General features: G+C 40.9%; 1 protein-coding gene across 4 annotated transcripts; it reads left to right on the top strand.

Annotated features, from left to right (window-relative positions):
* The first annotated feature begins 206 nt into the window (after window positions 1–206).
* Window positions 207–21,914, top strand: LCA5 (lebercilin LCA5). 4 transcript variants are annotated; one of them, XM_080998865.1, is made up of 9 exons: window positions 207–1,679; window positions 6,424–6,544; window positions 9,443–9,639; window positions 10,622–11,151; window positions 12,697–12,834; window positions 14,027–14,123; window positions 15,100–15,248; window positions 16,666–16,798; window positions 18,221–21,914. In XM_080998865.1, the coding sequence occupies exons 3-9, from the start codon at window positions 9,444–9,446 to the stop codon at window positions 19,024–19,026; spliced, it is 2,049 nt and encodes a 682-aa protein (XP_080854991.1). In that variant the 5' UTR covers window positions 207–1,679; window positions 6,424–6,544; window position 9,443; the 3' UTR covers window positions 19,027–21,914. The 4 variants fall into 4 exon arrangements, with proteins under 4 accessions (XP_080854991.1, XP_080854988.1, XP_080854990.1 ...); XM_080998862.1 differs by having other exon boundaries at window positions 208–1,679; window positions 9,257–9,639; XM_080998863.1 differs by lacking the exon at window positions 207–1,679 and adding an exon at window positions 2,152–2,269 and having other exon boundaries at window positions 9,257–9,639.
* The last annotated feature ends 5,877 nt before the right edge of the window (window positions 21,915–27,791 follow it).

Raw genomic sequence — 27,791 nt, 5'->3', positions numbered from 1 at the left:
CTACTAGTTTTAAATGGTTATGAGCCTCTTCAATATAACAAAATAAATATGGGCGCTTTTATACATGACATTAAAAAGCCATTCAAGCTTCTTCCCTGCCATTTGACTCATATGTAAATATTGTTAATATGGAATATGAAGCATAAGGTAGCATTTTTAAAATCCGTTACATTATGATTATGACAAATGTAGTTTTTACATTCATATAATATGCCTGTTTGGACTTATTCATTTAGTATATCCCCTTAGACGATATATGTTATTTATTTCACATATGTAGATTCCATCTGTGTGAGTGACAATACATTATCACATCTAGCAATAATACTTTGGTACCAGAGATTTTCTCTCAGCACTTAATACTGCTGTACCCAAGTGTAAAAACATACAAGTGTAAAAACGTACAAAGCTTAGCTAGGAAAATTTGAATTTTTCAAGTTATGTACAAACACATGCCAGACACCAAGGACACAACTGGATATGTATTTCCAGGGGGTGTTTTGGAGATCAGAAGAAAATGTATTACAAAAGCGACAACAACTACTTCCTGAAAGGGAATAGCTACAATGACCAAGACAGTGTTGGTGGCAATTCAAACATTGTGGCATTGGCAACCTAGTTAACACACCAAGTGCAAACAAACACTCACGATCTCAATTCAAAACCACAAATGACTGGATTGAATTGCCCTGCAAGGCACTTTAGAAATAATACCAGATTTACAGCTCACTCCTAATCATGGCCACATCCACATCATATATTTAAAGCACTATGACCAGTGCTTTTTTTCTGGGGGGATGCTGGGACACGAATACCCCTAAACATTTTGTGAATCTTTGTCCTTTCGCTGTATTTATTTGAACTATCAAATTGTGATTTTCCTGAGTCAAAATGAGAGTACCCCTGAACATTTTTTTTAGAGGAAAAAGTACTGACTATGGCACCAGAGTCATAGCTTTCCCCCCAGAAAAAGACTTCTGGAAGCTGTAGTTTGCCAGAGGTGCAGAGAGTGGTTTATGAGACACCCCCTGTTCTCCTCAGAAGAACTACAGTTCCCAAAATCCCCTATGGAGAGGAATTGCTCCCATAATTCTCTGGGGGAAGCCATGGCTCCTTACAGCGGTACAACGGCGCTTTAAACATATAGCGTGAATGTGGCCCGTGTCTACTCAGAAGCAAGCCCTACTGAGTTTCACTTCCAAGTAAGTGGGGGTCAGAACTGCGGCCTTATTACGGCACCGCAGGAACCAGCTGCTGGGATAGGACGCTCCCCGACCCCCGCTGCTCTTCTCCTTCCCGTCGGGTTTGGCGAGCTTCCGCCCCAAGTGGCCCAGCAGCCAATCAGCACCTTCACCTGCCCCAAGCTTCGGTCCAATGGAAGGTTCCCTAGAGCCTTCTCCTTCGGCCCGCCCCTTCCGGCCCAATCGCACGCGGCGATTGGGGTTTCGAGCGAGGGTTTTGGCAAGGAAGGCGGCCAATCGGGGGAGGGGAAATAATCGGGCTCCGGGTCCTCCTCCTCCTCCTGCCCTGGTCCCGCCCCTTTCCTTCTCGCCTCATCCCCCGTTACCTTGGAACCTGCTGTAAATATCCCGGGACGCGCGAGATGGTGGCGGCGGCGCGGCCCCTTTAAGCTGAGCCTCGGCAACCGTCCGGCTCGTGCAAGGGGGTCGAGGAGGCAGGTAAAGCCGGGGCGGGCCGAGGGGCGGGAGGGGGCTGGCGGCGCCTGTTGCTCTTCGGATATATTCTTACCCCCCTTCTTCTCCTCCTCCTCCTCCTCCTAACTCCGAGTGTTGTCAAAAGGCAGCAGTGCAACAACAACAACAAAAGCAACAACGCAAAAAATCCCTATAAAACACCCACCTCCCTCTCTTCCTCTTTTGCCAAATGTTTCCCAAAGGCTTAAAGCACCTTAGTGCGAGTGGGCGCGAAATAAATCTTTTTGCAGTAGATGAAAGCAAAGGTTTCTGACTCAATTACACACAGACAGAGAGAGAGAGAGAGTATATATACTGTCTGGATTAGGCTGCAAAAATGAAGAAGAAAAGCTAAAAAGCAAGCCATAAGTCTTAACTCAAGTGCAAATTCTGGTGCTGAAAACGCACCCCATGACTCCTAACATGCTCATAGGCACCCTGCTCTTTGAATTCCAAGCTGCAGGTCGTTGATATCTGGCTGGTAAAGCCTGAGGTCCTGGTAAAAAAAATAAAAATACAAAGTGTAGAACCAACAAGCCTGAGGACAACGCACGTCTGCCGCCAGAACTTAACAGGTTTGTTGTAGTATATGTGCTTTCACAAACTATCAGATGTGGGATGAAGACAAATAAATATTTGGAAGTGCATCTGGTGAAGTGGGTGCCAGTCCTTATTTCCATAGTAAAGTTTGCTGGTCCTTAGGCTGCCTCTTTGTTTATTCTTTGTTTGCTGCCACAAACCAACACCTCCATCCCCTTTGGGAACTTGGAGATCTGTGGATAGTATTTTCATTTAATGAAGCAGGACTTCCTTCATAAGTAGACATGCATAGAATTGCACTGTTTATTTCTGATCTTGCATATATTAGGGCTGGGGGTTGAATCTCTTGTGTTTCATGGCCTCCTGTTCTCCACGTTTGCAACTCTTTTATCTCTATGTGTGTATATCCGCACAAGCCAACTGAGCATATAACACTTAATGCTTGGGCAGTGTTCACAAAATCCTATTTCTAGCTTATGAAAATTTTCACCGCAATAACAGTGCAGTACTATGCATGTTTATTCAGACGTAATTCCCACTGTGTTCAATAGGCATTACTCCCTTGTAAGTGCATTTAAGATTTTCAGGGGAAGACTGTTAGTTTTTAAGATAGCCTAAAATGCTTGGCTGTTTTCATTTAATCTCTGAACGTAAAACCTTTCTACCCCTGCCCACTCCACCCCCACCATTCCAAAACTAGAAGCTGTGGTAAACAAAACCTGCCTGTTTTCATAACTCTTTTTTTACTTTGTGGACAGGTCAATTAGGTACACCCGGTTCAGTACTCCAGAATACATAGAAGCTGTACATTTTTGCCGGCACAGTTATTTGAGGTCTGGTTACTTGTACTATTTTTTATATTCAGAAAATAATAGAGAGATGTGTTAACCATTCATAGGCAGACATTTATGGCACCTGTGCTGCAATCCTAAGCACATATGCTAAGGAGGAAGGCCAACTGAACACAGTGGCACATAATTCCAAGTAAACATGGATTGGATTCACTGGTATTGATGTAAGGAATTGTGCATTTAGATTCTGCTATTTCAGAACTTTCTTGTTGAAGCATGTAACTAGATTCACAACTGTGGATTCTTTATATTGTTGACCATGATGCCATGAATCCCTTGTTTATTTACCATAAAGCAACGTATCTTCTTCTGTCAAATACTGTCAGATACTGGCCTGTATGTATACATATGTTGCAGAATACTAAAATACTTGTCAAACATTAAAAAATAGATACATAGAATAAACATAAAATGAAACAAAAAGTTTTCAAGCATGTTCACCCAACAACAATAATAAAAAGGACAAATCCTATCTCACCTTTGGCCCTCCAGATGTCAGTGGGCTACAGTTCCTATTGTCCTTCACTGTTGGCTGTGTTGGCTGGGGTTCATGGAAGGTGGAGTCGGGCAGCATCTGGAGGGCTGCTGGCTCCCCACCCAAGTTATTCCAGGAAAACACGGTCTTGTTCCCAGCTTGCATTCACCAGTGAGCTTTCTTCCATTATTTTTGTATGTGAGGTGTTTCTGCTTTGGTTACTCATATGTGCTCGCTGCCATTAGTGACTATTCAATGTGATGAAATAATTCTGCACCTCATTGCAAGAATTCTTTGTAATCCCTTGCCGTTCGTCCAATCCTCATACTGTTAAGCCAAGTTGAAGCCCCACTGAAATGCAGTGGTACCTCAGGTTACATACGCTTCAGGTTACAGACTCCGCTAACCCAGAAATATTACTTCAGATTAAGAACTTTGCTTCATGATGAGAACAGAAATCATGCTCCGGCGGTACAAGGCCCCATTAGCGAAAGTGGTGCTTCAGGTTAAGAACGGACCTCCGGAACGAATTAAGTACTTAACCCGAAGTACCACTGTAAATGGAGTTTGCATTGGAGTAACAGTCTGAGAATTACAGTGTTACATCCGAAATCCTCAGCTGAGGAGGAGGCATTGATTTTTGATGGGTCAGAATTGCAGGCTGAGGCTGTGATTCTAAGCATACTTGTTAAGAAATAAGTTCAATTGAATGTAGTGGGAATTACTTTCAACTAAACAGAGTAAAGCTACAAGTCAGCTTTGTTCATCATTGACATCCTGTACTGCAACATCCTTAAGGAAGAGACTTGGAGTGCCTCATGTTCTCTGTACCTGTGAACATGCATTAGAAAATGAAACCTATGAGGAAAATGGAGATATTAGTTTAATAAGGCCAAAAATAGCCCTTCGTGGCTTTTATTAACTATATTGTACTGTTGTTACTTCTATAGACTTAATTTCAGTACATGCATATTACTTGCAAGTAAGTCTGTAAATGACTGGAATTTTGAACAATGTTATCGAAATTGCCAAGGAAATGCAGATAACCTTGAGGATTTAACTTGCGTGTGCTGAAATTAAAAGGACTTCATAATTAAATGAAAGTGTTCCATGATAGTTAAAGGCAATGGACCAAGAAGTTTCTTAATTATAAAAGTCCTCATACTTGCTGAAGTAACTCAAATTTCAAAGCAATTCATTAGCCTCTAAAATGAACAGTACTTCTTTAGGATGAAGAAATTGCTTACAAGTTGGCAGGGTACCAAGCTGGGCAAAACTTGGCAGATAATATTCTGGATTTTCAATGGAAAATAAACCTGTTCCTAATTTATAAAATCCACAATTGTATTGAGTTGGCAAGGACCCTCAAACACCCTTTTACTGATTTGACCATTTACACTGGTAAATCTGCCTATAACGCCACAGTTGTGTAACAGCAGTGTTTGTTTTGTTATGTGTTGCTGTTGGTTTTGGATTCTCTGCTCCTGTTTGTTCTGCAGTGCTCTTAAGCCTTAGGACTAGAAGGATACTTTGACAAAATATCACTTGGACTACTTTGAGACTAATTTCCTTGATGTTATATTTTTCTGTATGTTTCCCTTTGAAAAAATGTAGCGAAAATAGCAAAATTATGTGGGAGCACAGCAGTGGATTGGAAATATGTATTTTCATCATAGCATTTTCTGTCAGCTGTAAGATTCTGACAGCTGGTGATTTTCTTTTTAACATTTAATTCTCGGTTCAGTTTAATTTCCACATTGGCCATATATGGTGTGTTTGTATGTATACATGTACAAATACATATACATATACAGTCATCAGGGTAGCCAAAGTAGAATAATATGTCTGATCAAATAGTTCAGTAGGAAAATATGCATATTTTAAATGCCCCCAATATCAATCACTTTCTTTTCTACCTTTTGCATCTTGATTGCATCTTGATTTAGTCTTTCAGTTACACAGATCTTGCTGCCAGCATAATTTTCAAGCTAAAGATTGCATTTGTAACCCCACCCCCAAATTAAAATCAGTCACAAGATTAAGTAATAAGGAGAATGGGGAAATGCAAGATTGTCCTAGTACTATTGAAAACCTTTCCTTAGCTATCAGAATATTGTCATCTATATCTTTGTTTCCAAAGGCTTCTTCAGTCACAGGTGACATTTTATTTATTTATTTTTTGTTTCATTGATGCTACATTTAATGGTTCTTATTATTTTAATCATTTTCCGCCCTTTGAGTATGTTAATGTTGGGGGAAATACTAATCAATGTGTTTGAACTAAGAAGAGTACTTTTAAATTTGCTTGGAGATACTCATTGCCTATTTCTGTAGCCTCTCAAACTGCATTAGAAAATTCAGTTTAATTCATTATAATCTTACCATATCAGCTGAACAAGGCATACTGTATTTATATACAGGAGTGTGGATATTCATCTAATTAGATTAAAATGTGTTTCTCATATTGGAAAAAAATGCTTCTTTTCAATGAAAACACCAATAACGTATTAAAACTAAAATCTCTGCCTATTCTTTTCTGCATAATATACTCACTGAGAAGGACATTCTAGTTTCTACCACTTTGTTTTCCCTAATGTGTTTCTTATCAAAATTCCACTGGAAAAGCACAGAGGTTGGACTAATCAAACTACATATTCTGGAGTAGTTCCAAGGACTTCAGTGGGATTTTAGTGATTAAATGGTTTCTGGATCATAGCCAGAATGTGTGGGAGGCTAGAAAGGTGACTCCTGCAGTTACAGGCTAGGGTCATGTGTAGTATGAGATGGTTCACATCTGTGGAAATGAATGGAACGCTAGTTAAGGAGTTCATAACAATAGGAACTTTGAATCCTCTTGCCCTAGGGAATGAAAATAAGCCCTTGAGGGTGAGTGACCCAGGAGCCACGTGGGAGATCCTACTTCTATCCAAAGGAATAAAGTTATGAAGAGAAAAGGATTCATAAAGTTATAGGTTCAGACAGCTGTAAGTATTTTGAGGTTGATTTCATTAGAAGACTCAGTGAAATTTTGTAGAATGGTTACTAAAATCATTAATAGGCTAGAGTTCCTTTCCTACAAACTTCTGAATCATTTTGTTCAAATGACAAAGTTTTTAAATAAGATCCCGAACAATATAGAGACATTTTTTTATCATCATCATCATTGTACCTCACCCATCTGACTGGGTTGCCCCAGGCACTCTGAGTGGCTTCCAGCATATACAAAAACATAATGAAACATTAAACATTAAAAAGCTTCCCTATACAGGGCTGCCTTCAGATGTCTTCTAAAGGCTGTACAGTATAGGTACTTACCTCCTTGACATCTGATGGGAGGGCATTCCACAAGCCCAACAGGAATTTAGGGTTGAATCAAGTTGGTGGATCAAGTAGAAGATTTTGAATTTGGCAGGGTTAATTTGTTTTTTAAATTTTGTGTTCTTTTGTTGTTGTAAGCCACTTTGAGACCTACATGGTGAAAAGCAAGGTACATTTTTTTAAAAAAATAATGCATGGACATAGGAAGCTGCTTATAATGAATCAAACCCCTGCTCCATTTCTTCAGAGTTTAACACCTGAGCCTACCCTGGGAAATAATTATTTCGCATAACGTTCTGGTCCACATGGCACATTAAACTATAGTTAATGTTTAACTATGCCCTAACGTGAAGGAGCAGAATGCTGATGCACACTGTACCAAAGTTCCCACTTTGCTCCTCCTCTTCCTCACCATGTTGTCCTGGGAGCTGCATCCCACAAGCCTGATGATGCCCAAACCCAGGCTCCTGGTGCTTTCCATGATCTTAGGCAGCTTTTTAAACGTATTAGACAAGTTTAGGAGAAATCAGGTGACAGCTGTTAGCCACAATAGCTAAATGAAGCCTCCATATGTTGGAAACACGCCTGGGAAGACCTCCAGCTTCCCAAGACTCCGGGGCATCTCTCTGGTGGTCACACTCTGGCTATAAATCTCCCTCAGTCCAGAGAGACCGGTGATAAGCGACCCCTCCCTCCTGAGAGGAGCACGCTCGTCTTCTGGCATCTCATAGCAGAAGAAAGAGTCAATCAGTAGCTCTAGTGTGGTGAGAGAGCCAGTGTGGTGTAGTGGTTAAGAGCGGTAGACTCGTAATCTGGTGAACCGGGTTCGCGTCTCCGCTCCTCCGCATGCAGCTGCTGGGTGACCTTGGGCTAGTCACACTTCTCTGAAGTCTCTCAGCCCCACTCACCTCACAGAGTGTTTGTTGTGGGGGAGGAAGGGAAAGGAGAATGTTAGCCGCTTTGAGACTCCTTCGGGTACTGATAAAGCGGGATATCAAATCCAAACTACTACTCCTCCTCCTCTTCTTCTTCTTCTTGTCCTTTAAACTACTTTATTTTACAGTCTATATACAGAGAATCCATCAGCACGTCTGTGCTCTTTGAGCACCAGAACAGAACAGAAAAAACACTTTCAGAAGTGAAACTAACTTCCAACAGTACAGTGGAACCTCGGGTTACATATTCAGGTTACAGACTCCGCTAACCCAGAAATAGTACCTCGGGTTAAGACCTTTGCTTCAGGATGAGAACAGAAATCGTGCTCTGGCAGCACAGCGGCAGCAGGAGGACCCATTAGCTAAAGTGGTGCTTCAGGTTAAGAACAGTTTCAGGTTAAGAACGGACCTCCAGAATGAATTACGTTCTTAACCCGAGGTACCACTGTACTCCAACAGTACTCAGACTTCCTGTCTCACACTCTCTCAGATACTCACATGATATACACAAACATAGTGCCACTGCTGGAGCTGCACGGATGGATAAAAATCCTAAAACCATATTCCAAGGTGCCATACACTGATAACATACAGGACAAAACCATCACCTGCAGGCCTGGCTTGTGATCTCTCTACAGATCACCGGCAATTGTAAGAAACAAATGCTTGATTTCAACCAGGTCTGGGGAACCTGTGGCCCTCCTGCTGCTGCTGGACTGGGGGTAGATGGGAATTGTAGTCCAGCAACGTATAGCAAGGCCCCAGCCCTGGTCTATATTCACCTTTTGTTGTTGTTGATAGGTTTGCTATTATAATGGTAGGGAAAGTATTCGAAATATAAAAAATCTGATTACCACAATCTTAAATAGTAGCTTATGTAGAGCTTGAAAATGTTCGATTATTCTGAAATCAAACCACCGTACTTTCAATTTTTATAAAATAATGGTTGATGAACAGATGGGTTCTTCTGCTCTGGTTTCCTTGTTTGTTTCCTTGTTTATTTAAACAATCCAGATACCATACCTTTTAAATTATTTTGTTTTCAAGTGATGTAATGCACTACTTCAAACACTTTTTAATTTTTTTTTGTCTCCTCTGCCATGTTACCAAGAATGTCAAAAGTGTACATATTTGACAGCAGCTTTTAATGAACAAGCCAAAACTGCACTTCTCTGATACACACAAACACTAATTTCAGTGTTGGATGCAGAAATAGCTAGCTACTTTTTTGCAAATTATTTTATCTGTTATAAATATGTGTTTGTGGCAGGTGGGTTGTTGTTTTGTTGCTAAAAATACCTTGTATTTTTATCTTGTGAACCACCCTGATATCTTATGATGAAGGGCAGTATTTAATTCTAATAAATAAATAAATTAAAAATAATTTTTAAAAAGTTACAAAATGAAACGCTAAATCACTTCCATTCCCCTCTCTGAATTCAGAAACAAACATACATTCTGAACAAAACTACTGACTGCCAAAGGGAGAGGCGGCAACCCTCCTTCTGAATGTAGGGTAATGATGAATTGGCAAGCAGCCAGCCAGCACTTCCACTGTGACTCTGTGAGCCGTCCTCTGGCAAGATGAATATTCCTTGAGGAAAGGTCTTGAACATTATTTTTATTTAGAATGGGGGAGAGAGGAAGGAGTCTCGATTCTGGACCCAACAGAAAATCAGACAGTGATAAAAGCAGTAACTCTTACTATTCTGACGACGAGTCATCTCACGGCTCTGACCATTCGCCAACGATAAGCACTCAGTCTACAAACGCTGGAGAAAAAAGCAGCAAATCACAGACTTTGAAAAGCCTCGCACATTACCAAGGTAAGTGGTAGGTAAAATACAATTTCTAAGCTAAACTGCAAGCCTAAACATATGCGAAAGTAAAATAAGTTTTGCTGAACCTTTCCTTCTTGTGTAAGCATAGAAGTTATATATATGACTGTAGGTCAAACAGTGCTCTATTATTTATAGTCTATTTTTTATATTATAGATTTATAAAAAGTTGTTTTTATTTTTAATAAGAATGAAAAAGAAAAGAGTTTTCTGTCAGTGGGGGGGATCCTGTAGTTCCACAACTTCTAAATGAGCAATTGAAACCTAATTCTTCCCTTATTTTGCTGAGGCATTTGCTCAAAAGACTGACCCACTTGCTTCGCAGAGCTGTTCTGGCACCGTTCTCCTTCCTTTCCACTACACAGTTTTTGGTCTGACTTGCTCAGTTGTTGTGCTCTCTTGAGCAGCCAGCCTCTGACTGTGGCTGTGTAGAATCCATTTGGTGCTTCTCTGCTATTGGAAGGTATCTGACGGGAGAACCAAGAGGGAGGCAATTTTTGGCGATTCCCTTCTCCCCTGCAATCCAACCCCGCTCGCCCAATATCTTCTCTAGAAAGTTGGAGGACTTTGGAGCAGATTTGGGGAGCTAAGTGCCGGGGGGGGGGGGGCTGGCTGGACGAATCTCTGAAAACTGCCTCCTTCACCTTCCATCAGTAGAGGCACAACAGTAGGATATTACCATATTACCCACTCTTGAGGTGATTTGCTGGGATCAAAACACCTTTAAAATAGATCTCCAGAAGTAATATTCAAAGTTTGCTAAACCAGTTTTGCTATACAGCTATCCTTTTCTCTGGAAATAGAGCTGAAATTATGTGTTTAATGTCTTAGAAGTGGTACAGAACTTTTGTTGCCTGTTACTAAGGGACATGCCTATAACATGCCTGCAAGGAGAGCTCTTGTGTGTCTTAGAAGTATAGCAGTGGGTTGTTGATTTTCATTGTAACACCAACATCATCTTTTGTTGCAGGCACTAAGCAAATTGCCTCTAAATATGCGCCCAGCAAAAGAGGGATCCGCTGGGGGTTTCGCTCCCAGAGCCTCAACAGGGAGTCTCCTGCCAAAGATATTAGCCTAGTTACAAAAAGAGTTCTTTCTGCCAGGTTGCTGAAAATCAACGAGCTCCGTAATGAGCTGACGGAACTGCATGTCAAGCTCGATGAGCTTCAGAAAGAGAACAGGGCGCTCAAGCGTCTTCAGTACAGGCACGAGAAAGCCCTGCATAAGTTTGAGGACACTGAAAATGAAATCTCTCAGCTCCTGGCACGGCACAGTGACGAGATGAGGATACTGAGGGAGCGCTTGAGACGATCTCAAGAAAGAGAACAAACGACGGAGCGGAAACTCCGGGCTTCGGAGGAGGAGCTGTACAAGGCCAAAAGCAACTTGCAAAAATTGAGAAGGCTTGCTGAAGACAGGCACCTCCCGGAACGCGATGAGCTGGCTAAGAAGCTGGCTTTAGCAGAAAACAGGCTGGATGACACTGAGAAGAGAATTAAGGTAGGGGACGGTGGACGACGACACTCAAACTACTTCTTATCATTCTTAATAAATTTCTCATTGTATAGGATTGCTTATATAGAAATAGCCAAGCCGTTGTTGGCAAAAGTATAGCAGAGAGTGGGGAAAAGAAATGCAATGTAGAAATACTGTATATACCCGAGTATAAGCCGAGGCACCTAATTTTACCACAAAAAATTGGGAAAACTTGTTGACTCGAGTATAAGCTGGTTCACCACACCACAAACCTCTCCCTGCCCAGCCCCTCCTGTCCCCCTGCCTTCCTAGGGTGCTGCTGAGAGGCAGAGGCTGGTGGCGGCAGCAGCGGAGGAAGAACAAGCAGCCTGAAAGGGCTCCTTTTGGGCTGCTTGTTCCTCCTCCTCCACCTTTGCCACTGTCGGAAATGCGCTTAGGTGGAACCCTCACTCGAGTATAAGCCAAGGGGGGCTTTTTCAACATAAAAAATGTGCTGAAAAAGTCGGCTTATATACATGAGTATATATGGTAAATATAGTAAATGCTAATTTCACCAATAATTATGCTCCACCAATCATTAATGCTGTTGTTATTCACAACGTCTTGAAATCTCAACGACTGCATTCCCATATGTACTTACCTGGGTATAATATTCCGGTGTATTCAGTGGGATTTACTTCTAAATATAAATCAATAAAGTAAGTAAGTAGGTATGTATAGGACTGCATAATAGATAAAGGGAACTTCTTTATCCATCTTTCCATTTTATTTACTGGGTTGGATTGTAAGATCCTGTGAGCAGAGTTCCCCTCATGATGTGACTCACCCATTGCTTGCTACTGGAAGACAGAGAGGCATATTTTTTTTGCCAGTTGTCCATCTCCCCCATCCTTGTGTCCTCTTGCCCCCCCAAAAAAATTTTCTCTGGGTTTGGAGTCCTCTGGAACACCATGAAGGATGGGCAGCTGGCTAAAATTGCCTCCCCACCTTCCCTCTGTAGATCCCTCTACTGAATCAAAGGTCCCTTCCATTCATGAAAGTGCCCCTTCGATGAACAGAATGGCACCTTTGGATCTGACCTTAGTTGTTGAATTAAAGATTTAAACAAAGTATAATTTTACAAAAGCTTAATTAATGGGATGAACAAAGTCTTTGAAGATATGTTGGTTTCCTGCTGCTGCTTTTTATGAAGCTGTTTATGATGATGATTAAATTACTGTTGATAGTTTGTTTCATTTCATTGTCAGGATTTTTTCCCTTTTGTTCTATATTTTTATGCATAAGCTGCCTTGAGTTTGATTTTTCTCATAGGAAAGCAGGATGAAAATGTTGAGATAAATAAAATATAAGTAAAATGAAATAACATACCAATTTGTAAAATAAATGGACAAGATTCCTTGCACCACCATGAAGATTGGTGTTGAGGAAGGTCCTGTGCCCAAGGGTTGACAACCAAGAACCTGTCACAGTGGCACCCCTCTCTTGTTAAATAATTATTTCATGTTGTCCAAGTTTGGAAAATTAACAGACATTTGGAGAAATTGATATTTCTGATATATTCAATCATAGGACTTGGAGAAGAACCTTGACCTCAGTAATAGTAGTTTCCAAAGACAGTTGCATTCTGAGAAAAAGAAATTATGTGATGCCCAAGAAGAAAATAAAGTTCTCCAAGAGGAAGTCCAACGGCTAGGTCAAAAATTAAAGGTAAAAACTGCAACTTTTCTTGAATAGAACAGCCTTAGCACATGATTTTCCAGGACCAAGATAGACCCACTGGTGGCCCAGGAGTTGCATCGGGACTGCACCATGGTAGTATTTTGAGCTTTAACCAAATGGATGGCATGGTTATGCATTTGAATAATGTGATATATATTCCAAAACACCCCACAGCACAGAATATGCCTGTACAGGCGAAGTTAGTTTTTTCAAGGACTCCACAGTAATGGCAGTCTAAATGAGCTGCAGTTGGTTGTAGTGAATCTGCCTGGGCACTCCAGTGGGTGTCGGACACAAACTGGGGACTACAGCTAAAGAGATTATAAAGTTGCTGTACTGTGCTAAAAAGAAAAAGTCACTGCTTCGGAGCATTGCTCAGCAGCATGCATTCTACCCAAGCACATGGAGAAAAGCTATTCCACGGAAGTGTTTGTGTGTCATTATGCACCCTGCTCATGTGACTTCCATTGTCATAACTGTGACTGCAGCATTCATGAACAGGATTTGAGTGTTTCTCAAGTGTTGAGTGAATAAGTTTGCAGTGGCAACTCCTGTTAGGGGGCTGCAGTGAGTGAATTCCTAAAAGCATTCTTGTCTTTCATAGTTGTATGTTTCTTCATTGAAGCAAACATATTGCAAGATGAATGTTGTTGTTTCAACATGGCTTGGATCAGGAGTTGCATCAACAATAATACTTTGGCTAGTGCTACATAAATAAAATTATGTAAAATAAAATAAGAATAATATTATTATTATTACTGAATGCTCTCCCATCAGATGTCAAGGAGACAAGTAGCTATGCTACCTTTAGAAGACATCTGAAGGCAGCCCTGTATGGGGACGTTTTAATGTTTAATGTTTTGTTACACTTTTATATATGTTGGAAGCCACCCAGAGTGGCTAGGGCAACCCAAACAGTTGGGTAGGGTACAAATTGTTGTTGCTGTATTGTCCTTTATAGGCAAATTTGCTCATTTTACACCTCCAGTTGTGTCTTCATTGTATGTCAGGAGGTAAAGCACATTGTAAAGCAAGACTTGCAAAATAATTGTTATAGACGCTGAAAAGCAAATATTTTTAGTACATAACTTTTTTGAAGATCGTATCTAGAAATTCTGTAAAACAAGGAAAGTGAAAAGTGTTTCTGATTAGCCTTTTGACAATTCACATTTTTTATTAGGAAAAAGAAAGAGAACTGGATGCAAAAAATATATATGCTAATCGGATGTTAAAAGTTTCACCCAAAAAAGATGTTGATTCTGCACCAAGGAAAAAAGGTAAACACTTTCTGGAAAGTTTTATAAGCAAATCTATTGGACAAGCTGAGTTTCAGGGGTCATATAAGTCAATAATGATCAACGCCTCCAGTATTTCTGGAATTTTGACCCCACAATTTATCCTTTCAATGTTTAGGTGTTTTTTTAATCAAAATGATATTTATCCTGAAGTGGCACAATTAAAAATTCAATGAATGTCATTGTATGGCAAGAATATACTTAAAAGAAGAATGAAGTCTAGTGTGGTAATGAATGAGATGGGCTGACACATCAAGAGGTTTGAGTTTTGAATACATTGGTTTTGATAGGGAATGAAAACTAGCCTCCAAAGATATGTAACTTTCCCCCTTTATAGCTCCAAATTCCATTATACATTTTCTAATATGTGGGCTTTGAGTTGTATCCAGTGGTGTTGCTCAGCTAAGGCTTCCATCAGTGAAACAGCGAGAGAACCCACTTTTGGTGATTCCTCCTTCTCCCTGCAAAACCCTTCATCTGCCCTTCATCTGCCCTGGAGGGTCCCCCAACACTCTACAGCAGATTTTTGGGAGAGGGGGGGTGTACTTGAAAATTGCTCCCCTTATTCCACAGACAGACGCCTGACTATCAGGTTAGTACAGTTGTAACTTGGATCTCAAACGCCCTGGAACTTGGATGTTTTGACTCCCAAACGCTGCAAACCTGGAAGTGAGTGTTCCAGTTTGTGAACGTTCTTTGGACCCAGATGTCTGACAGGGCTTCCGTGGCTTCCGATTGGCTGCAGGAGCTTCCTGCAGCCAATCAGAAGCTGCGCTTTGGTTTCCAAACGTTTTGGAAGTCGAACGGACTTCCGGAATGGATTCCGTTCTACTTCCAAGGTATGACTGTATATGTTTAAGACCTTCAGATGACTAAGGAAACACGGGCCTTCATGTTAGACTGTTTAAAATGAATCTATTTTAAAAGTGATGTGAATTGAGCATTCATCTATTTACAGCTTTTAATAAGAATACTAAACGAGAAGTACAGATAACAAAAGGAGTCCAGACTACTGGATGCTCTTCTCCAGTAGAATTTCCTCAACCACCAGACTTTATTTCTGATGGAATACCAGAGGAAAAGGAAGATGATGCACATCTCAGAATGGTGAGTTTAGCCCGCATTCTGCAAATCACTGTTCCCAGTGCAATAAGGATAAGTTCCTAAAGGGTGGTTGAAAATGAGCCTTGTTATCCTTTGTACCTGGGGTGAAGGTAGCGCAGACTGAAAGTATGAGTTTGTTAATGAGAGGACTCCCAAACAGTGTAAAGGACAAATTCAGGATTGGTCCAGTCTCCAGGGGTCACCTGCTAGTGGTGGACATGGCCAAAAGGAGCTGTGCCCTCTCATAGACATGCCCCACGCATACAGCTCAGAGCATACATTTTCCTTCACACACACGTAGGCACAGAGGCTTCTCTCTCATGCACATACCACACTCATCTCCATCCCATCACTGGGCTCAGAGAAGATGTTTAAACCTCTGCTCTCTGCCCAGCACTGAGCTGAAGAAGGAAGACTGGAGCTGGCTGACCACTTTAAAAGCCTTGTGCAGTGAGGGAGCTCATCCAGCCTGTGGGTTGTGCATTCAGCACCCTTACACTGATGGGGGAGAATAATAATAATTGAATGTTTGGATTAGATATAATCCTCTGCCTTGTTGCTGAAGAAATGCCCTGGAGTTCACAGGTTTTTGCCCCCCCCAACCCCCCACCCCCAAAAAACCATTTTCATGTGTGATCCAGATACTGAAAATGTTATCACTGCCTTCAGGATGTTGTACTGTGGGATGGAGGAGAACATGGGTGGGGAAGCAAAAGGGGATGGACAGAGCACACTGCATATTAGAAAACAGAAAAGGAAAGAGAGATTGTCCCATCTCTTTATTTCCATAGGCTTTTAAGTGTACCATGTCAGTGTTTGAATTCTCCTTTCAAAACTGACTCCAGGAGCAATGAACTGGAGCTCTTTTATGTTTTTAAAAAACCACTGCTGTATATTTTGATGCTACAGTGGTATATAAATATATAAATTAGTGTTGTGAGCACGTCCAGTGGTAAGTGAGTGGAGGATTTGCCCTGAAGAAACAGTAGGTTTGGGGAAAAGTTGAACAGTCTGTTTCTTAACTGTTTCCCCTGTGAGGTCTTTTATTTGTTTTGAGGATCAGGCTCTGTGCAGCTATGATATGATGCCAAAGTTTCCATTAGTGGAAATTAATATAATGCCATTGAATCGACTGGCTATAGCATATCCTTTTCCAAATATCTTTTAAAAAAAATAATCCTTCAGGCAACATTCACCTAACCAGACCTGTCAACGGAAGCCCTGCACAAGGACTTCCGCTTGCTCAGTGGGGCTTCTCCCCTCTCCTCCCTTGCTCCCGTGCCCTAAAAATTGGTTTTGCAAGGGCACACAAGGGAGGGGGTACTGTTTGATCAGGCACGCCTACACAGATGGAACAACAGGAAGAATGTGATGTTATATTCCCCCCCCCCTTCAATTCTATATTTAAAACTTCCTACAGGAACGGTCAATTAAAGACTGGAAAGAACAAACAGAACGCTTCAAGGAAGAGCAGAGCAGAGAAAGAGAGGAAAGACTGAAAAGTGATCAAGAACTGCAGGCATTGGAAGAGAGAGCCAAGAAACTAAGAGATGGTAAGAAAATGCACTTAAATTTGCAACCGGAGGCTGCCATCCTATCCACTTTTCACTTGGACATAAGGCTCTGTGAACTGAATAAGACTTACTGCTTACTCTGAGTAAACATGTACATGATTGCGCTTTCTTTTAGTAGGCAGGATATTAATTCATATGTGAAACACTTCTTGCTAGTAAGCATAGGAAATTTTATTTTTCTTGAAGAAAATAAAACGTGTGATTCTTAGTATTTATTGGCTGTGCTGCTTGTGAAAAAATTATGGGCTGTGTTCAAAATAGTCCTCTTTGCGGGCGGAACAACATACGCCATGCAGTGGGGCTTGTTTTTCCTCCCCCGCCCCCTGCATACCTTCCAAATCTGTTCTGATCTATTCTTTGAGGTAGATTTGTGGACAACACAGAGTACATACAAGGAGGAGGGAGCCCTATTTTACCAGCAGAAGTCATTCTGCTCACACATTTTTTTAGCCCTGTTCCTTCTCAGATTATACTGAGTTCTCATGTTCTGCATTTATTTAAAGGAGTGCAAAAAGGTAAATAAACATGCCATTAACATTTTGTTTTTTCATTTCATACAAGAATTGTCCTTTGGAATTATATTTCCCTTTAGAAAGGTTAGTGTTAAGCTTCAATACAGGAAACTTGTGTTTTTTGTGCATTGTGGAGGGATGTTTTTATCAACAGTGACAGGTGAGTTGTTTCAGTACCAACACAGTCTAGGTCACTGCATTTGTGGAACAATTTTGCTCCAGTTTTCAGTTTATGTGTGTACAATGCCACTGAAGTCAAACCTGAGAAATGTGTGCAGAACCAAGTGCAATTATTGGTTGTGGGAGGCTATCCAGCATGGTGAAGCCCACGTATGTTCCCCATACCTGCTGTGTCATGGCACATGGGCTCAAGCATGTTTAACTAAACATGGGGTTCCAACCTCACTGCACAATTCTCAAAAATCGACCAAAACTCCAGTAAAAAAGTAGAGTTGGGGGGGGGGCGAGCTTTATATGATGTTAAGTTTTCAAGTGGAAATAGTATTTCACCTGGTTCACAGACTACAGAGTAAATGGAGTTCTTTTGCATTTGGACTCTGAACTCTCATCAGCCCCAACCAGCATTGACAAAGGTCAGAGATGTTGGGAGTTGGAGTCCAACAATTTCTGCAGGGCCACAGGCTCCTCATCCCGGAGTTGTAGGGATAGTTGTAGATCATTTGCAAAAGCTTGATGGTGACAACATCAGTCAACACTGAGCTTTATATAATTGTTTGAACTCAAAGGGGAATGGAATTCTGTAAAATAAGCAAGTACGCCTTGGGTTATTTAGAAACCAAGAATGTGTTTCATTGTAAGTCATTCACAAAGGTGACTTACATAATAATACATCATTCTAAGTCAATGTTTTTGATGCTTTAACCCACAGAATGGGAGAAGGAAGAATCTGAGAGAAAAAAGAGGGAAAATAGTCTTCTGCCGGAAAAAGAAGAAAAAGCAAAAATGGAGACAGACATATATAGTTTGGGAAATGGGATGCAAAATAATGAAAGCGAAGAAGAGGAAAGACGGAAGGCAATTCTGCTTTCTAAGATGTATGAAATTGACAAGGAAACGCAGATCAATATAAAAGTTACTTCACAGGAGCACACTTCGGAGACGGCAACTATACCATATTCCTTGGAAAAAAGTAAGAGGCCGTACCAGAGCTCAGAAGCAACTGAGAAATTATTCAATGGTTTTCTGGAATATGGCCAGCACAATACGGCTACGAAAGGAGAAATCCAGAAACAGCAAAATATAGAGACCACAAGCCCAAGCAGCAATTTGACATTTGGTTGCTATGTACCTTCTTTTGGGAAAGTATCAGGGAGGCCAAGTTGGGCTAATCAAAAAAGTGACTTCCTTGACGAACCCACTAAGGAAGACTTGGGTCTCCACACAAAGAGAGATAAAAAGGCCAACTTAATGGAGCAGCTGTTTGGAAGCGGTGCCAGCACCATCACTCCACCTAAGAAAAATGATTTGGGTACTTTCCGACAAGACAGCGGCCCAAACAATGGTTTCCAGGATAAAGGCTCTACGGTCAATGTAAAAGACGACGGCGATCTTTTCTTCAGTGAAGGGAAAAACTTCAATCCCAAAAGGCACCGACTGCAGCACACAGCAAGCAGACCAGCAGTGAAGGCTTTTGATTACTTGGAAGACGAGATTGAGGAAGTACTGTTGCAATGATTATATTCTGCAAAAGTCCGTACGTGTAAAGAGTACATGTATTTAATGAGCTATTTATAGTTTTTAAAACTTTTCAGATATCGTTATAAATATGAAGTGACTGAAAATATTTACGTGGGGGGAAATGGGATATGTAGCCTGATGTGTCATCAAGAACGCAGCTTTTTTATCTAGGGTGCCCTAAGCAATTGAAAGTGGTGACTGATATAGGTATACCAATCTGTTGGGTTTCTTAGCACAATCCTACCCAGTCTATTCAGTATTCTCTGCCCGCCCACCTTCATAATAATCTCCCCATTTTCTCTAGATATTTTCCATCCTTCAGTTTTAAATGTACACAGCTTGGTGGCACAGTGAGTCAGGGTGCTTCTGCGTGACATCATTAGCGATACATTTTGCATGTGGCCACAAAAAGAAATAGCTGAAATTCCTTTCTCCCCCCCCCCCCCCCAAAGTAATAAAGTCGGTTCCATCACTACTCTTCTTTAAATTGTTTCTCTAGGGCTACAAATGACTTTAACCAGTTCTGAGGGCAATTTTAATCCTCCCCCTGTACCATCAGGGAAGGGAGTCTCTGCTATGGTGAGTCTCCCAAGTAGTATAGTTTCAATACAGCAGAGGTTAAATGCAAACATTTTGTTGAACTAAGAAATGAGAACAATTCAAAGGAGACGGCATATTATGACTTTTCAACCCATCAGCTTGTTCATCTGGTCTTGCATAATAAGCCTAAATATTGAGAAAAGCAATACCGATGCTATTTTTCTTATAATAGAAGGGAATCTGATTTTGTCATTCAGTCAAATAGAATGTAGGACTTGATGGGACTCTAGATAATTTCGTAATTTCTCACCACCTGTTGGAATGCGTATGAGAAAATGGTTTAATGGTGAAGTGAAAAAGTGTTGCCACATTTTAGGTTAACCTAGCACTTGCTTAATTTGTCATCAGCCACACTCCGGCATATCACACCAATCCCATTAACAAGCCTTCTCTGTTGTAAATGGGCTGCAGATTGCAGCCATGAGCACAGTCCACTTAATGAAGTGGACTTGTCCGACACAACCTTGTGCAGTTGTTCTTAGTGGATTTATTAAATAATGCCTGATGTGATATCCAGTGGTGGCTGTTGGAGGATGGAAGAGAATTAATCAATGGAACTGGAAGGAAGGCAATTATTTGCAGTCCACTTCTCTTGTACAGTACACAGCTCTCCTTCTAAATCTGTTCCAGGGCATCCTCCAACCCCCCTGGAGCAGACTTCAGGACGGCACTGAAAGGGGTACAAGTGACTGCTGAAAATTGCTTCTGTCCTCTTTCTAACAGATTCCTTTCCATCAGCAGGCGGTTAGCCTGCAATGCCATAATGGAAAATACTATAATATTTGAGCAAATAAATGGGATTTGTTTTAATACTTAGTTTTTGTTCACTTTCAAAACTTTAATGTAATGTTTATATGAGACTTAGGAAGATCTAGTGCTATGGCTGGTAAAAATGTACATTTGGCTGTGTCACTTAGTTTCAGTTCTTTGGTTGTGTAAAATGCTCCGTTCATACTACTTATATGGAACATTTTGAATAGGAAGCAATCTAAAAACATCAGCAAAAGAATTGGTTAGCAGCAGTCCAGATCTCAACTTAAATACATCTGTTGGACTTGCACTATTGTGCAGCTAAAGCAAAGCACCAACTTCACCTTTTGGGGCTGTTTTTATTTTGGCTATAGACAATTGTCCCAATCTAGAGAACATAGTTGAGTTGGGTCAGATCCACATAAAGTGCAAAAAGCTGTTGAGAGATGAAAAATAGCCTTTCACTTTGGTGTGCATGTAGAACTATGCCACCCTAAAGTTTTTGACCTCCTTAGGCCTGTCAGAGGCTTTATGAGCACTTGCAGTTGAGTCTCCTAGCGATGATAAGGAGGATGCTTCAGCCTCTGATGGCAACTGTTGAGTAGGAGAGAGGGACAGGGACTAAAACTAGGTGCCTCTGTGGCCCCGCTCCCCTTGCATGCATCCATCTAAACAGATAACTCAAGCTGTCAGTGACTTTGTTGGGGCAAGAGATATTGAGTAAGTGCTCACAGACAGACGAAAGGAATACTGGTGTTCTAGAATGAGGTTAAAGGCAATGCAAAGAAGGAAAACACTATCATTTGCTACAGAATCAAATTAGGAAACAATTCCACAGTGAGAAACAGTAACTGTCCATTTGGTTCATGGCTATTACGCTATGTAGCTACCAGTTGCCATTTTCGTTTTTGCTGGCTAACCTGGATTTTTTAGAGATGCCATCTTTGCTTGACGCAAGTCGTGGGTCCGTACAGCTCCAAAGTACCCTCCGGTTTTTGCCAATCTCCTCAGCTACTAGTTTAGTTGCCAGGATTTTTGAAACCTTGTGGGAAAGACCACAGCGGATTTTTGGGGCAGTGCAAATAGCTATTGTGGAGGTTTGATTTTAGTATTCTGCTCTGCAATATAGATGGAGCTTGACCATTTCGAAGTTTCCAGTCGGAATCTCAGCAGACGTAAGTCCATCTTGACATTTGTTTGTGATCCGCCTGTGAGAGCTGGTGGGAACTTTTGACAAGTGTTTCGCTGTGGTCTTCCACGTGTCATCTGTTGGCACCCTCTTGTGCAGCAGCTTCAGGGTCCCAGCAGCTGACGTGTGGCCTGTAGCCTGGAGAGGGAGCTTCTTAGCACTGAAAACCTTTGCATTTCTAATGCAACACTAAAGGGCGATAATGTTTTTTCTTGTAATATAAAACAAAGCATTTTTATGATTCAGAAGAAAATAGTATGTATTTTAAAAGAATTGTTTTAGAGCTAATGCTATAAAAATATTACCATCTGTACTGATTTTTAATATCTATTTATTATGTAATGTTTAATTTGTTTTTATAACTTTATATTTTGTGTCAAAAGTTCTACCTTGGAACAATGCTTGGGTGTTTTTTTTTAACAGAATGATTTATATTAAAATATTTCTGTGATGGGTTTGTGTAGATCATATCTGTTTCCAAAAAAAAAAAAAAGTGTTTAGACCTCTCCATACCTTTCCCACCTTATCCAAATCTTGGGATGGGTTACATTAAGACTTTACGTAATAACAGTCCTATGTGATCAGGATGAAACAATGTGGAACGCCAACTTTCTACTTCCAACGCTGATGCCCTCCTGTACCTTTCTGTCTCTGACATCTTTTAATTTTACTAATGAAACCATTTTTCACTGAAAGAGCATGTAAAGATTCCGTTCACCACACATGGGATACCAATTGGTTGCGGAGGTATGAAAAGAATTGTGCTGCTGCACATGCATTAAATGCCAACATAGCATATCTCTCAAAAGTCAAAATTCTCACTTCTGAAATAGGCACGTGCCATATTTTGTTCGTTTTCTAATGGCTTATTCTAATTTACTTATTAGAAGAAAATATCCTTTCACTTTTACTGACCCCCTTTATTCCTAACACAAAGCTTCTAAGAGGCACAGAACATAGAAACTTCCGTTTTTCTCCAGACCAAATGTATCCTTCATCCAATAAAATTATTTCTTTCAGTCAGGAATAAAATCTGAGTGATATCTGTACAAAAAAAGCAAGCCGTCCTTCGGTACTATTGTCAGCTGGCTACTAGCATGTTGCTAGGATACACACAGTAGATTTGATTAACTGCAGTTTGCATGAGAAATCCATCCACATATTTGTTTTGCGTTAATATAACTCTCAATGGTACATATATTTAGAAAGAAGTAGGTATTTATATTGAGCTTTTTGGTTTTTTTAGCTTTGCCATTTCCATATCTGATTTTTCTCAAAGCCTTTGCAAAATGAACGCTAACAGCAACTGTTGGCTCCGCCAGTTAAAATGTGCTTACTCTACCCTAGTTGTGGGAGAGTGGTACCCAAGTTATTCCAACGAGAAATGTGTCTGTGGGAAATCCTGCACTGGGAACAATCCATAAGAAAATCTCCTTCCCAATAAAGTTCAAACTGCTTCTAGCGGTGGACTAGACATTTGGCCTTGTATCTTCTGTCCTAAAAAAGGACAGTCCTTGCACATGTATCAGGACCTGCATGTACTAAGCAATGTGTGCAGATTCCAATAAGGGTTAACAGATCTTATTAAATGTTTCACAAAATCATGGAATTGTAGAGTTGGAAGGGACCCCGAATCTTTTGCCCATCATGGGGCTCGAACCCATGAGCCTGAGATTAAGAGTCTCATGCTCTACCAACTGAGCTATCCCAGCAGGATGGTGAGTTTTCTACACTGGTGCATTTGTGATTTGATTCAAAGACCTGTTTGATGTTCACTCTTCTTGAGGAGTTTCATTCTGTTTGGAGTGCAGATCCTAGAGGGTGGTGATGGGTGTCTTCTTGGAATCGTCCTTTTGTTTATTGTTGGAGAAGGCTGACCTGTAAAGAGACAAACTCAAGCCTACAAATACATATCCAAGTGATTGCAGCCTTGTTTTTCATAACAAAGATTAACAGGTGCAGCAGCTCAGTTAACCAGGCCTCATAACAAAGGGTGCAGTTGCAGAGTCACTTTTAACTACCACAACTCTATAAATAAATGGTTTGTTTAAATGACATCTTGGCAAAAAAAAATTTGATCACATATTCGAAGAGTATATGATTTTGAGGCACAATTTTATGCACCCTACTCTGGCATCAGAACTTTCCACCAACCGCCTCCCATTCTGTTAACTCATCAGAATTTCTGGTGACAAAAAAGAAGTCGTTTGGGGAATAAAGCATTCCCTAAAAATGAATTAATTGCCAATGGCTGTGTGAAGTTCATCTTTCCTTTCTTTAAATAAATTGCAGATCTTACTAACTCTATGACTGGTTAAATGTTGAGGAGAGTCTGTTTCATTCCACCAACTTGAAATTATCTGGAATATTTTCCATAATGGTGTCTCTCTCTAGTTTCTAGCTTATGACTGTTATTTTCCTGGACAAGGAATTGGAATGGAAAAAGCTATTTAATGAACTGTAATCAAACAGAATTCCTTTAGAGGGCACTATTTTACTTCCATAGAGTTGTACGAAACTGCTGATATGAGTAAGATTTAGCCTGCATGGGTAGATATTTAGAGTATATGTAGTCTTAAAAAAAGAGAAAGCTTGGTTTTTAAAAATTAGGCATGCATTGTGTCATGTCTCATGGATCTGTAGAAAATACAATTGCTAGTGGTCTATCAAATATTATGTCATTCATACATAGAGTTCTCACTTTTGCTAGGCTTCTTCCTTAGGGCTGATTCCCACTTCTTTGCCAGAGTGAAAAATGTCCACAATGCTCATTAAAACATTCATTATATTGCTCTTTAAAATATATCCAGTAATATTTGAGGCCCAGTCCATCTAGGGGGTGCTGCAGGGCATTGCAACTATGATGTATTGAATTAAGCAGAACAGAAGGCATGAGGCAGGGGGTGCTGAATTTTGGCCTTGCACAAGGTGCCGCTGAAATTTGAAATGCCAAAGTCCATCCCTGCACTAAAGAGTTATTTCAGAAAATGCATAGTTTCTCTTGGTACTATATGGAGCATCCCCTTGTCACCAAAGATTGCATGCTTAAGTCTTGCTCATCACATCATAGGCTCTCTTTGCAGATTGTTCAACTGCAAATAGTTGTTGTGGCCATCAAAACACACCAAGGTGGTGTTGCCAGTGACTTGAGCCATGAGACAGAAGTGTTCTTACAATTTTTTTAAAAATCAGCTTCTTAGATACGGAAGAACTATTTAGACTTCCCACACGCACACTGAAAAATATAATTTCCAAATGTCAAAAAATAATTTGAGCAATAGATTAGGAAAAAATCTAACAGTGAGAGAAGGGTCCTAATGCCCTCCTATCTTTCTCCTTAGTGATTAGTTTTATGTGTGGATGTTGACAAGATCTGAGGGATAAATACAGCCCCAGTGCCGATGTCTAAAATAGTCAAATTTTTTTTCCAAGCCTTCATAGAGCTTGGCAGCTCTGTAGTTTTACATTCCAAAAACCGAACAGCAGCATCAAAACAGCATTATTTTGTCTTCGCCTTATCAACAACATCCTTTATATTTGGAAATTCCAATCGCTTTCCCAGATGCAAACTGGGTAAACATTTCCCCCTGGAAGCAGAATAATCGTAAGAGAAGAAAATGGGGCCAGGCTGAGAGAAGGCTCTGGTGCAAGAATTTTAACTAGGCTAAAATTTCAAACAATTCTCTGCCTCACTGGAGAAACTGAGAAGTCGGTCTCCATCTCCCACCCAGTATTCCGGCTCGTATGCCAAAGATGCCGTCACGTGTCTGCAGCCATCAGCTCTTAGCCATGCTGAAGAAAAAGTGTGAACCAAATGTGAGTTTTTCTGTGGCACGTGGGCATGCTGCCAAGATACTAATGAAGGCTCATTCCAAGGAGAATTGTCGGCCTTTTATTGTACTGTTTTTCAGTATTCCACCTACACAAAGGCTACAGCTCATTTGGTTCCATTCTGCTGTTGGGTATTGTAAGAAAAGAGAGTGGCGGCTCCCTTTGTGACATGACAAGACCCCTTCCGGCTTTAAAAACAAAACAAAACAAAAAACTCACCTGAACTTTGGGTTGAAAGCATCTTTCTGCTTTCAAATGTTAATCCATTTATTATCCTGAGCTCTTTAATGTCTCGCAAAGTATTCTTTAATTCAAGACGGGGGGGGGGGGGGGGGAGAACCTGCTGTTCCCGCTACATTTTCAGGAAACCCCACAGGACCTCAGGGGCAAAATACAGCTGAAGATGACACAAGCTTCTATACACCAGATTGGTCTGTTTGTTCATCTAGCTGGTACCCAGTTGGCATTGCCTCTCCAGAGTCTCAGGCAAACCCCCAGCAGATATAGCCAAGGAAACTGCCTTATATTGAGTCAGACCATCTTGCTCAGTAGATTGACCATCAGTAGAAGAAGAGTTTGGATTTGATATCCCGCTTTATCACTACCTGAAGGAGTCTCAAAGCAGCTAACATTCTCCTTTCCCTTCCTCCCCCACAACAAACACTCTGTGCGGTGAGTGAGGCTGAGAGACTTCAGAGAAGTGTGACTAGCCCAAGGTCACCCAGCAGCTGCATGTGGAGGAGCGGGGAAGCGAACCTGGTTCACCAGATTACGAGTCTACCGCTCTTAACCACTACACCACACTGGCTCTTGTGCCTCTCTAGGGTCACAGGCATGGTTCTCAAACCTACTTGGAGATGCCAGGGATTGAACCCAAGACATTCTACATGCAGAGCAGATGATCTGCCACTTCTCTTGACTTCTGGCTTTGGAGCCCTACCAATAAAAGCATCTGCACCGACGGCAGAAAAGCACGGTGATTCTGTTCTGTTTGCCTAACTGCACTTTAAGTTGCCCTTTTTCTTTATAGGGATTGGGAAGCAATTCCATTCTGACACATGGATCTACTGCTCTCCCATGTAGCCTGACCATAAATGATGTCAACCATTCCCACCCCCACCCCCTGGATTAGAAAATGCCATTTCTTTTCTAGAGATGTCATTGAAAACAGATGATTGGGGATCCAATTTTGGTTTGACATTTTTAACCAAAGAGTTCAGGTCCCATCACGAAAAATTCTCAGAATAGCAACTTGTGTTTTGTTTAATGATTTATAGGAGCCATATCTGAAGGAGCTAGGATTGCAAGTCATGTGGTAAAAATGAGATTTAACTGAGATTCTACCAGCTGGAATGTCAGATTAGATCCAGTAGTAAGTTGTGTTTGTGGCGTGATTCATCCTACACCCCATGTAAGCTTTTTTGGTAACCATTGTTTCTTGTTCTGAAAGCTGTCTAAACACTCCTTCTGCTTCTTGATACAAAATTGCTATAGTGAATGTCTAAAAGTGTCCTAATAGAATTGTATTCCCACCACTTTTTCTAGACGTTTTAAAGAAGTGTGTGGCGCAACAGCTTCTGTGGAACATTATCCTGATTTCCATATAGGTATGACTGTAGAACAGAGAATAATTGCACCAAGGATTTGATGTTTCTGGAAAAATATATAAATACAATGTATCCACATAAAACTTCACTATTGCTGGGACTAGTTTATCATCCCTTCAAACTGAATTTATTAGTGACCATCATTTGCATTAAAGATCCTAAAAGGGTAAAGAGCTTTAATACTAACGCATTTGCTGTGATCAGCAAAGTGAAGAACACTCTGATCTCAAAAATAATCCTTTATAGTTGTTATATTGTTATGTAGATATACTGATAGCTTTGTCAAGGGAACGGGGCACCTCATACGAATAACTCATAGGAATGTATTGTTAGATGGCACAGTTCCATACAAGAAGACCTGTCAAGAGTATAATGTGTACTTTACTGGTTGTGTACATTACTGTTTACTCTGCCTCCAGCCCACTTCTACTGCTGGTGTTTGAAACAGTGTACACGACATTAGCCGCAAGCTATATCTATCCTGTAGTTTTGTGAGACATACCAACGTGCTTCCCATCGAACCAACTTCCATCCCATTTGAAAACATAAGCCACATTCGCTTTGCAGTTAAACTGTGGTGTGCACATTTGAGACAGACGTTGCACACAAGCAGATGGCTGCGCAGGTGACAGGTTCACTCACAAATAGGTGCTGGGGGGGGTCGCAGGTGTGGGAAAACCAAACAGGTGAAGACTTCTCTGACCTCTCTCTGGTGCACACAGTAACATGCAAATGCAGTTTGAAATGCACTGGTGGGGTGGGGGGAAGACAGCCCTGCTGCATTT

The sequence above is a fragment of the Podarcis pityusensis genome (genome assembly GCF_964106645.2).
Source record: "Podarcis pityusensis genome assembly, chromosome: 3".
Taxonomy (NCBI): Eukaryota; Metazoa; Chordata; class Lepidosauria; order Squamata; family Lacertidae; genus Podarcis; species Podarcis pityusensis.
The sequence above is the reverse complement of the archived record's forward strand: the minus strand, read 5'-3'. Positions and strand labels throughout refer to the sequence as shown.

What these genes read in the sequence shown, in the direction of transcription:
- LCA5 (XM_080998865.1), top strand. Translation starts at nt 9,444, where the DNA reads ATGGGGGAGAGAGGAAGGAGTCTCGATTCTGGACCCAACAGAAAATCA. An exon ending in GGCTAGGTCAAAAATTAAAG is followed by an intron (nt 12,835 to 14,026) that starts GTAAAAACTGCA and finishes ATTTTTTATTAG; the next exon opens with GAAAAAGAAAGAGAACTGGA. An exon ending in ATGATGCACATCTCAGAATG is followed by an intron (nt 15,249 to 16,665) that starts GTGAGTTTAGCC and finishes AACTTCCTACAG; the next exon opens with GAACGGTCAATTAAAGACTG.